This window comes from Urocitellus parryii, chromosome 3 (genome assembly GCF_045843805.1).
Source record: "Urocitellus parryii isolate mUroPar1 chromosome 3, mUroPar1.hap1, whole genome shotgun sequence".
Lineage (NCBI taxonomy): Eukaryota > Metazoa > Chordata > Mammalia > Rodentia > Sciuridae > Urocitellus > Urocitellus parryii.
The window spans coordinates 4,102,539-4,114,946 of NC_135533.1; the positions used below are offsets into that span (position 1 = coordinate 4,102,539).

At 37.5% G+C, this 12,408-nt stretch overlaps 1 protein-coding gene across 5 annotated transcripts in view; it reads right to left on the reverse strand.

Annotated features, from left to right (window-relative positions):
* Positions 1-12,408, reverse strand: part of Lmbr1 (limb development membrane protein 1) — a 161,303-nt gene that overhangs the window by 105,987 nt on the left and 42,908 nt on the right. For 3 of the 5 annotated variants that reach the window (XM_026380352.2, XM_026380353.2, XM_077795902.1), the window contains exons 4-5: positions 8,609-8,748; positions 7,275-7,313 (exon numbers count right to left, since the gene is read on the reverse strand). The exons of 1 other annotated variant lie outside the window; for it this stretch is intronic. In XM_026380352.2, coding sequence (XP_026236137.1) covers positions 7,275-7,313; positions 8,609-8,748 — 179 coding nt within the window. The remainder of the gene's footprint in view (positions 1-7,274; positions 7,314-8,608; positions 8,749-12,408) is intronic. One more of the 5 variants, XM_026380354.2, reaches the window with a different exon arrangement.

Here is a 12,408-nt window from a genome sequence, read left to right on the forward strand (position 1 = left end):
TTAAGATAGGGTCTCACTAAACTTACCAAGGCTGGCCTCAAACTTGTGATCCTCCTGCCTTTACCTCCCAAGTAACTGGGATTATAGGCATGTGTCACCACATTCAACTCCACTAACTTGTTTTTGTTGCAGGGGCAAGGTATTTGGGGTAGTAGGGATTGAACCTAGGGGTGCTTAACCACTAACCCACATCCCCAGCCCTTTTTATTTCTTTGCGACTCAGTCTCACTAAGTTACTTACGGCCTTGCTAGTTGCTGAGGCTGGCTTTGAATTTGTAATCCTCCTACTCAGCCTCCCAAATCACTGGGATTATAGGCACGCACCACCACGGCCAGCTCTACTAACATTTTAACAATATTTGGGATACAAAAAGTAAATAGAAATGGAGTTTTTCTACCCATTTTCACCCCTTTATTTTAATTATACAACAATAAAAAATACTGCCGCCATTTTAATTTGTCATCTCTCCTTCTTTGTCCCTTCCTACAACAAACTGCAGCAGTTGGCATGCCACAGCCCACACTAAATGAAAGATGGAACATGCCATACAGATCAAGTGACCAGTGATAGGGACTACAAGGAAGAACATAATGACCACAGAAGATCACTACCAGTTCTGTCTAATCCAGGGCTCCAACATCACTTTTTATAAAATATTTCAAGCTGTTTTAATCATTTTCATTGTAGACAGATACCCGTCTTGTTATATGATACTGAGGTTGATTATTTATATTATGTATGTATGTACATATGTAAGTATGTATTTGTGTTCTGACTCACAGAAGTCAAGTCACATTCCCAGGAAATAAGACTAATGTGTAATATCTCAAACCTGTGCATCCAAATCCAGACGCTGTATTTAAAATAAACTAACTACATTTACACATATAAAAGCATTATCAACACATATTCAGCCTCTAATCCAAAAACTTCTACCAAAGTATTCCTAATTATAGAATAACTTTTACTCCTTCAATCAAGGAATATTTATTGACATTTTCAATGTCCAATAACTAAAACAGAAATTCCATGGGAGATTAAAGAACTTGAGAAATTTTCTGAATCTCAAAGAATCCCACAAATGCCATAAATGTAAATGGTTGACTGACAATTGAATACAGATGATATAATTGTGTACTAGGGAGGAAATAATCCGAACTTTTGAGAACTTCTGGACACTGGCCTTGATCTGACATTGATCATGGGAGACTCAAAGCAGGGACTTAAAGAGGTCACATGATCAATGGAGTTTTAGCTCAGGTCAAACCCACAGTGTGTCTCTGAGCCCATCCTGTGGTTATCTCCCCAGTTCTGGCATGCATACGTGGAATAAACATGCTCTGCAGCTGGTAAAACCCCCACATTGGTTCCCTGACCTTTGCAGTGAGGGCTTCCTATAGGGGAAAGGTTAAGGGGAAACCACTAAAACTGCATCTACCTAGGAAACCAGTAAACAAAGCAATACCACTAACTTGGAGAAATTGCAAAGATTACCACCACCATCAGGGACTGAAAGATACAGGGGTGGTGATTCCCACCACACCCCCATTCACCCACAAGGCCTGTGCAGAAGACAATCTGAGAGAATGGCAGTGGATTATCATAAGCCTTGGGAGTGACCCCATTTGCAGTCACTATGCCAAATGTGGTTCCAATGCTTGAGCAGTGAACACATCTTCTGGTACCAGATATGTAACTATAGATATGGCAAATACCTTTTCTCAGTCCCTGTCAATCAAGACAACCAGAAGCATTTACTTTCAGATGGCAAGGCCAGAAATATATTTTACTGACCTCAGTGGTCCACCAACATCCCAGCACTGTGATCATTTGTTTGCAGAGCTCTTAATTGCATTTTCCTTTCACAAGCTATCACACTGGTTCATTACAGTGATGACATTATGCTGACTGGAACTAGTGAGTGCAAAATAGCAACTACTCTGGGCTTATTATAAGACATTTATGTGTCAGAGAATGGAAAATAAATCCTAATAAAATTCAGGGGCCTTCTTTCTCAGTGAAATTTGTAGCAGTCCAATGGTATGGAGCATTTTCAGATATTCTTCTATGATAAAATACAAGTGGTTCCATCTGGCCCCTCCTACACCAAAAAGGGGTACAATATCCAGTGAGCCACCTTAGATTTTGGAGGCAATACATTTCTCACTTGGATGTATCCATTTATTAGTTTACCTAATAAGATGCTAGTATTTAGTGGGGCCCAGAACAGAAGGCTCTGCAACAGGTCCAGGTTGCTACACAAACTGCTCTACCACTTGGGCCATGTGATCCTGCAGATCCAATGGTGCTTCAGGTGTTAGTGGTAGATAAGTATGCAGTCTGGAGCTCCTGGCAGGACCCCATGGATGAATCACAGAAAGGCCCTTAGGATGTTGAAGCAATGCCTGCCATTCTTTTCAGATAATTAATCTTCTTATGAGAAACAGCTATCGACATGATACTGGGCTTTAGTAGAGACTGAATTCTTAACCATATATCCTAGGCTGCCCATCAGAACTGGGCATTTTATGAAATCCCAATCCAAAAAGTTGGACAACAGAACAATATTCCATCATCAAATGGAAGTGGTATATATGTACTCAGGCCTGAAGGAATAACTAAGTTCATGAAAAAGTAGCCCAAATACCAACAGCTCCCACCCCTGCTACACTGTCTCTTCTGCCTCAAGCTGCATCTATCTGCCAGCCTCAAAGAGAATCCCTATGAAAGCTGACAGAAAGTGGAGACCTGGGCCTGGTTTAGCATAGTCTAATGTGGACAGCAATGGCACTACAGCTCCTCTCTAGACACTCTGAAGTAAAGAGGTGAAGGGAAATCTTCTTAGTGGGCACTACAATGGGCAGCAAATTTGGCTATTTATTTTTCTTGGAGAAAGAAATGGTGAAATGTGCAATTACAAACCAATTAATGGGGCTATAGTGAATGGTTTGGATGATCCAGAACTTGGAAGAAATATAACTGGAAATTGGTAACAAGGACATCTGGGACAAACAGATGTGGACAAACTTCTCTGAATATAATAGCCGAGAGAACAGAATGACCCAAAGGGACAGGATGACTGTAGATACCAGTCAGCTGCTTTACAGCTATGCATGTCATCACCCAGGGGATCCATACACAAAGTGTCCTTGGTGGCCTTGGAGGTTGTGCATGGGCTCAGCAACATGGATCTACACTCACCAAGACACCTGGCTACAGTCACTGATGAAGGTCCAATCTGCCAGTTACGCTGCTTGTCTTCTAAATTTCTACATCAGATATATATTTCTTTAAACACACACGAACCATACATACACATGTGATTATCTGTGGTATGGCCTTATTTATAATAAGCAACAATTGAAAAAACTTACCACAGAATTGTCGTATCTCCATATTATATGCAGTGGAAACAAAATGTATGACTAGCTTATGAAAACCTTCATAAAATGTGTTAGCTTTTAAAAACTTAGTGGGACCAAAGCATGACAAAACTACAGTCTTTAAAACAATATCACTAGTACAGTGGGAAAGAACAAGGAATTAAAACTCAGCACTTATTTTTTCAAGCTTACTCTGTACCATCTGACTAGATAGATATTTTTATGCTGTATATATGGTCCATATATCTTATTTTAAAATTAGATCTTTCTATTCCTTTGACAGATAAAATACTGAAACTTTGAAACTTAAACAAATTCAACAAGGTTACTTCTAGTAAAATACAAAGTTGAAATTCAAACACAGATCTATCTGACTCCAAAATCTGTGTACCCAAGCCCCAAAACAAAACCCTATGTAATAATTTACCAAATCAAAAATAGAGTATTTCTAGAAAAGCAGATAAAAATATATCCAATTGATGATACTGGGAAAATGAGCTAACTTTGGGAAAGGGACTAGAGAAAAGGTAGTTACCCATATAAATGCCAGAGGGAATAATAGATAAGTACAAAGAAAACCATTTAAAAAATAGAGAAAAAGAAAAAAGTGCATATTTGTCACATCTCAGGATGAGAAAGGATTTTCTAAAATCAAAAGTAGTTAGAGAAACCAAAGGAAGAAAAGGACCATCCCATTTCTTGATTCTTAGTTTTAATTCTTGCGCTATAGGAGTCTTATTAAGGAAGTTGGGGCCTAATCCCACATGATGAAGATTAGGGCCTACTTTTTCTTCTACTAGACCCAGAGTCTCTGGTTTAAATCCCAGGTTCTTGATCCACTTTGAGTTAGTTTTGTGCATGGTGAGAGAGAGCGGTTTAATTTCATTTTGTTGCATATGGATTTCCGGTTTTCCCAGAACCATTTATTGAAGATACTATCCTTTCTCCAATACATGTTTTTGACACCTTTGTCTAATATAAGATAATTGTAATTTTGTGGGTTAGTCCTCTATTCTGTACCATTGGTCTACCAGTCTGTTTTGGTGCCAATACCGTGCTGTTTTTGTTACTATTGCTCTGTAGTATAGTTTAAGGTCTGGTAGAGTGATGCCACCTGCTTCATTCTTCCTCCTAAGGATTGCTTTAGCTATTCTGGGTCTCTTATTTTTCTAGGTACACTCAGACACTGCTGGTGGGACTGCAAATTGGTGCAGCCAATATGGAAAGCAGTATGGAGATTCCTTGAAAATCTGGGAATGGAACCACCAGCTACCCCTCTCCTCGGTCTATACCCAAAAGACTTAAAAACAGCATATACTACAGGGACACAGCCACATCAATGTTTATAGCAGCACAGTTCACAATAGCTAAACTGTGGAGCCAACCTAGATGCCCTTCAGTGGATGGATAAAAAAAAAAAAAATGTGGCATATATACACAATGGAATTTTACCCAGCAATAAAAGAGAACAAAATCATGGCATTTGCAGGTAAATGGATGGCGTTGGAGAAGATAATGTTAAGTGAACTTAGCCAATCCCAAAAAAAAATAAATGCCAAAATGTTTTCTCTGATATAAGGAGGCTGACTCATAGTGGGGTAGGGAGGGGGAGCATGGAGGAATAGATGAATTCTAGATAGGGCAGAAGGGTAAGAGGGAAAGGGAGAGGGCAGGGAATTAGCAAGGATGGTGGAATGTGATAGACATCATTATCCAAAGTACATGTATGAAGACACGAATTGGTGTCAACATACTTTATATACAACCAGAGATATGAAAAATTGTGCCATATACGTATAATAAGAATTGTAATACATTCAGCTATCATTTATTTTTTTAAAAAATAAATATAAATAAGTAAATAAAAATTAAAAATTCTTAAGAAGAAAAGGACCAGATAACATAAAATATAAAATTCTGAAACTCAAAAGAGCAAATAAATTTAAAAAGCAAAATTAAAACAACCAAAAAATATATTCATGGAAATTAAATAATAATTATTCAATATAATTAAATAGTAAATGTGTTTCACATCAATATACAAAAAGACCACATAAATCAATATGAAAACAAAATAGAAAAGGACAAAATACATGGAACAAATTATACATGTACCTGAAGTTTTTATATCTCTGTGCCCCATAAAGAGAAGAAAGCCAGCCAGTGCTTTCAAGATCATCAAATGGCATGGAAAACATTCACAATGTGATAGTAAATGCTTGAAAAGATGTGAATGGCATGTGCCACGTGACACACACACATACACATACACACACACACACACACACACACACACAATGTGATAGTAAATGCTTGAAAAGATGTGAATGGCATGTGCCACGTGACACACACACATACATAGATACACTGAGAAAGAGTGGGCTTTATCTTCTTCTTTGAACCGTTCCCTATTTTCCATCCTTCTATAGTGAACAAATACTACTTTTATGTTCAGGAAAAAAGTCAGAAAGAAGCCATTGTTGCTCCTGATGTTCTTAACATGCAGGGCCTGAGTCACGGTAACAGCTAAGGGAATGCTGAAGGAACCTCATCCACAAAAGGTACACTCTGTACTTCCTCAAACATTCTGTATTTTCTCAAATTTACTCATCTCATACATTAAACTGGTAAACTAGTGGATCTCTTACATTTTACTCTGTTCTTTTCTTTTGCATTAGTTACAAAGAACATGATAACAGCTAAAAGAGAAGTTGCACCAATTTAAGGCATACAAGAGGTATTTCAGTTGTTGCATATGGATTATCATGATAATATTACAAGGCAAGTTATCCCAAGGTGTATGTCCACTAGCAGTTATCATGATAATATTACAAGGCAAGTTATCCCAAGGCGTATGTCCACTTGGGAGCTCCAAATGCACTGGCCAATACCATATATTTAATGGAGAGAAGCCATCTCTGATACATCTATTTCTAGTCCAATGGCAGGTCAGCTGCATGTTATTAAAGAAGGACATTCTACCATTAACTCAAAAGAAGGCTCCTTGGTAAGAAAAAGTCATGTTTTACCTTAAACATGGCATGAAGGAATTCAAACATGCAGCAAATACTGGTCAAGATACTATTTCCTAAACTGGGGTGTGGCTCAATGGTAGAGCGCTTGCCTGGCACGTGTGAGGCTCTGGGTTCAATTCTTAGCACCACATAAATATAACAAAATTATTTTTTTAAAAAAGATATTATTTCATAAGAAGACACTCTTCAATAATTTCAAAGTGCTACTTCATCAGGATGGGGGGAAATTTGACTCCACACTAAAACACCTGAAAATGAGGTGCCCTAATTCTGTTACATGCATTTGGTTTTCATAAAGAATGTATCTAACCCACCATATAACTATCGAATTACATTATCTCTATAAGAAAATAAGTGTTAACACTAATAACTAACAACTAATGACACCAATAAAACAACACTTACAATAACTAGTAACAAAAAAAAAAAACGTTGGGGCTGGGGTTGTAGGTCAGTAGTAGAGCACTTTCCCAGGATGTGTGTGTGAGGCACTGGGTTTGATCCTCAGCACCACATAAAAATAAATATAATAAAATAAAATAAAGGTATTGTGTCCATTTACAACTAAAAAATTTTTTTTAAAATACTGCTAATAAATGGGGGAGGTATGAGTAGGATAAAGAAGAAAAATATCAAAATCTCTAAGAACATTAATGAATTCTAAGAGACAATTATAAAATAATTATACCAGCATGTTCTAGGACAGAAAACAGTTTAGTGTACCTACACTAAATTAATATATAAAAAACAGTAAGTCTCTTTAGGAAGGAGAGAGAGAGAGAGAGAGAGAGAGAGAGAGAGAGAGAGAGAGAGAGAGAGAGATATGAGGATGTAGCTCAGAGGTAGAGCACTTGCCTAGTATGCTGAAGGCCCGGGTTCCATCCCCAACACCACCTTGAGAAAGAGAGAAAGAGAGAGAGAGACAGAGAGAGAGAAGACACAGTCTAAATAACCTATAGCACCAATTAAGAGACAGGTATTTTACATTAGTTATATTTCTAAACTCAAGCCTGCAAGATAGATCTTATTTATCATCCTAACAAAGAGAATAGAAAACAAGTCAGATAATAACTATGACTTGCCCAGTGTTTTAGTTTTTCCTTGCTGTAACCAAAATACCCAACAAGAACAACTTCGAGCTTGGGAGGCTGAGGTAGGAGGATCACAAGTTTAAAGCCTCAGCAACTTATCAAGGCCCTGAGCAACTTACCAAGATCCTGTCTCAAAACACAATAATAAAAAGGGGTGGGGATATGCCTCATCAGATAAGCACTCCTGGGTTCAAACTCTAGTGACAAAAAAAGAATAACTTAGACGAGGAGAAGTTTATTTTGGCTCACAGTTTCAGAGGTCTCAGTCCACAGACAGCCAACTCTAATGTGAAAGGGTACAGGGGAGAAAAGCAGCTCAGATGTGGCAATCAGGAAGCGGGATGGGGGGGAGATCCTCACAGGGACAAAATATTAAACCCAAAAGCATGCCCCCAGTGACCGCCTCCTCTAGCCATACCCTACCCTTCATTCCTGAAGTCACCACCCAGTTAATCCACACCAGTGGATTAGGTTACAGCTCTCATAATCTAATCACTCCATCTTGGAACATCCATTCAGTGTCTTACACAGGAGCTCGTGGGACGTTTTACATCCAAACCATAATGCCCAGGGTATGCTAGAAAATGGCTGACCAAAGTTGGAATGCAAATCTACTTCCCTTCAAAGCAATATATCTTATTATCCATATTAAGTCAGTCATTACTTTTTTAAATCACAAAGTTTATACTTGATACAGTGTGTTTTCCCCCTTCCGTCATATATTTTGAAATGACAAAGGAAACTAATAGAAAATAAATAAAACAGACTATGGTCCCTGATTTTTCAGGTTTTCAATGAAAATTCAACATAACCAGTTGAATCAAATTTTTCTTCCTAAATATTTAAATGAAGATATTTTATCAAAATCATAATGAATATTAAAAACTGCTTTTAAATTAAATAAGAGAGAAAAACCTTTCACAGCTAAAAAACAGGAATGGTAAGTAAAATCCACTTTTCTGATTTACTAAGGATCCTAATGATTTACTAGAGAAAGTTACAAATTATGAAGGAAACTAAGAAAAGAAAAATTTAAAAATACAATGTAGTAAGAAATTAAAATGTTAATAATGATTATACTAAGCAATATATACTAACCATGAATCAGGGAGCCATTTAGCCACTGAATATAGTAGTTTTGAGGAAAAGAAAGCAGGATTTCATTGCTGATTATTGAGAAGGGTAAAAGCAAAACAGCCCCAGCTGAAACTGCTAAAGTGAAGGTGCTCAAAAACAACCTGGAAGAGAAGAGAGTCATGGTCACTAGACAGGACAAACCAATGTTCACAGAAGCAACATCAGAAGAATACAAACTCAATTTTCTAATCAAAAAAATATTATACAAGGATATCTTTAAATATATGTATTTGGAAGACAAATGATGTATATATGGTCCTGGAAGTTAAACTCTCAAACTCCCAAACTCCATGAAAAGATCAGTAAATCTGATGACTAGACCTAAAAGACAGATTATATATTATATATATATTTTTTAATATATATATTATATATATTTTTAATATATATATATTTTTTTAAATACAAGTTTCTCACATTTTGCAGCAGTGGTTCCATTCATATTTTAAACACAAGTATTTATTTCACAATTGTATTTAATTAATAGCTTTGACAATGTATGTTAAAAGCAATGCAACAACTGTCTTGGGTTAAAAAAAAAAACACTTGTGAAAAAGGTATGAAAAAAATTAATTTAAAATTATTATTTCAGCTGGGTGTAGTGGTGCAGATCTGTAATTCCAGCAACTCAAGAGGCTGAGGCAAGAATGCTGCAAGTTCAAAGCCAGCCTCAGAATCTTAATGAGACCTCAGTGGTAAAGTGCCTGTTGGTTCAATCCTCAAAACCAAAAAAAAAATAAAGAAATAAAATAAAATGATTATTTCATGACAAGAAAAGGGAAAGGCTAACTACCTTGATCTGATCAGTATAGACAATATACAAATGCTGAAATAAACACTGAATCTCATTAATATGCACAATCAGTATATGTTAATCAAAAAAAAGAACTATAAATGATCAAGAACAAGAAAAAGCATTAATCCTTCTACATCACAAATACAAATGAAGTTATACATTGTTACCTATTTAATAAATTTTATTTTCAAAAAAATAGTCTATCGATAAAATAGATAAAACACAGCTCTAATGTAAAAAAATCTAAAATAAATTAAGTCAACAAAACAAATGGAAAAAAAAGCATGAACAATAAATATAAAACATGCTCTCCCCACCCCATCCCCCCAAAATGCACATATGCAATCAAGAAAAAAGAGACATAAAAAGTCCACACACTGTATAATAACCCATGGGGAGGTATATAGTTACAAGGGGCTTTCGCTTTCTCAGTTACACTTATTCCTGATATGTTTAAACTTTTTATATCAAATACCTAACTTGGAAAAAGTTTTTACAGAATATAATGGCAAAAGAAAAGAAAACTTCACTAACATTCAAAATAGAATCATTCTAAACGCTCAAAATACACACTGACTAAAGTAACTTTGAGGTCAGTGCCATCTTGTGGCCAAAAACAGAAGTGAAATATATTCCTAGTTAAAGTCAAAGTGCCCAGAAAACCTGCTGTGTTTGGTAAATTGATGTCAAAAACCTCAAATGTGGACCATGTGTTACATACCAACATATAATTCAGATAAAACACATGAGAAATGCTACGAACTGGTTCTGCTGAGTAGACAGCACATGTCCTGAGAAAAACACTCTAGACAAAGTCTTCATCTTAGGGTGGATGGCAGCTCTAGTGGTAATCCCAGCAAACCTCTCTAGGAAAATGAGGATATTAGCCCAGCTGCCATCATTCCTACCAAGGCCAAAGCTAAGATCAAATCCAAATTCTCCAGGACTGGCTCTCCTTGTGTGCTTTTCAGGATGCCTTTACCAGGACACACTTCAGCATACACTTAGACTTCCCTACCCACCTTGTTCCCTATACATCAAACTGCATTGTTAGCATCCACACCTGCACCCTCCTTAAAGTACACTCCACATACCCACATAGCAAGTCATGCACAAATTTCAAAACAGACTTCACATGTCATCTGCCCTGAGAATCATTCCTTAGCTTCTACCATCTTGCTCCTCTCCAGAAAATTAGCTCCTCTCCCCTCTTGACTCCTGTAATACTCTCATCATACACCTGGCAATATAGGCCAACACAGTTTTCAAATCAAAAACTATAACCAGTGATCTAACAAAAGGAGTCAGCTTCTGGGACAAACAAATTATTTAAAGTCAAAGAAGACCCACAATTCCTGAACAATTGATCATCACAACTATAATGTTTGATCTTTCATAAAAAAAACTATTAGAGCCTATTACTTTAATTGTTGTGATTGGCCCTAAAGATAACAAAAATATTTTTTAAAAAATCACTGCTGCTGCCACTGAATATAGCTCAATAAAAATGTTATTCATAAAAGGTTCATGTGACAGAGTTAAAGCTGGCAGAGAGCTGGTCCTTAAAATAAGGCCCCAAGTTGAAAAAGCACCATAGAACACTGTGCTTTATATCACACTACTTATGTAATTAAAGAAGAGAGGCCTTTCAGAATTGAAGAAATTTCAGAAATGTCCTTCTGAAATGCAGCAGAATAAAAAAATTACATCTTTAGAGTAATATGTCTTTTGTGATAGTGGAGGGGATAAGACCAGTGTTTTCTCAAGTATCTAACATTTGTTACTATCTCCTTGATCCGATGAGAAAGGCAGAATCTCCCCTCCTCCCCAAAATGTGATGAGGACCGACACTGAGATGTTGAATATAATGGGGGTAAAGACAGCTGGTTGTCCACAGACCACATCTTGTGCAGTGATTATGAATTAAGACAATAAGACCACTTCAACTTAGTTGAACACTCCACAAAACTTTCATATACTTTCAGTTGGCAAACAAGAGCCAGAACCTTGACTCTTGGATCTCTAATCCCCCGTTCTTGACCACATCTTCAAATCTTCAAGCTCTTTCCAAGCTTTCTGACATGGTCCTGCAGTGCCTCATTCCTGGAAAATGACAGTCTTCTCTTTCAGAATGGGAACAGAAGGGTAAACTCCTTCCATACTGTTACTGTTTGGATATGAGGTATCCCCCAATAGCTCCTGTATTAATGCAAGAATGTGAAATGACTGGATTGCAAGAACTATGATCTGACCAGTCCAACCTAGTTTAAAGGGGTGATAACTGTAGGCAGGTGGGGCATGGCTTGACGAAGTGGGTCACAGGGATCTTCCCTGGCAGGATGCATTGTCCCTGCAGCCCCTTTTCTCCCCCTCTCCTTCCCCCACTTCTCCCTAGTTACTTGCTGCCTTGAGGGCAGCAGCTTCCCTCTGCCATGTCCTTCCCCCCGCAATGTTCTGCCTTACCTTGGGCCCAGAACATGCCCATCTATGGACTAAGACTTCTGTAACCAAAAAACTTACCCTCCTCTAAATTGTTCCCATCGCGTATTTTAGCCACAACAACACAAAAGCTGACTAAAACACTTACCATATGGGAGCTCTCCACCCTGCTGTCTCCACAGGCCTCCTGCCTCACCAGCTGGACATCTTTAACCTTCCATGTCACCTTCTCTAGCTCCTAATCCTCAGAATAGAAACGTCCTACGGGATTTCTGATCTTTCAAAAAGCTTCTTGAGAAGGACATAAAAGTTACATCTTTACTTCTACATCAGTTTTTTTCTTAACACATTGCAGTAGGATTTCCACTCCTCACCACATGTTAGTCAGCTTTTCATTACTGTGACCAAAATACGAGACAAGAACAACTTAGGGGAAAGATCTACTTTGGCTCATTGTTACAGATATGTCAGTCCACCACGGCAAACTCAATTGCCCTGGACCCTAGGTGAGGGCACATCATGGTAG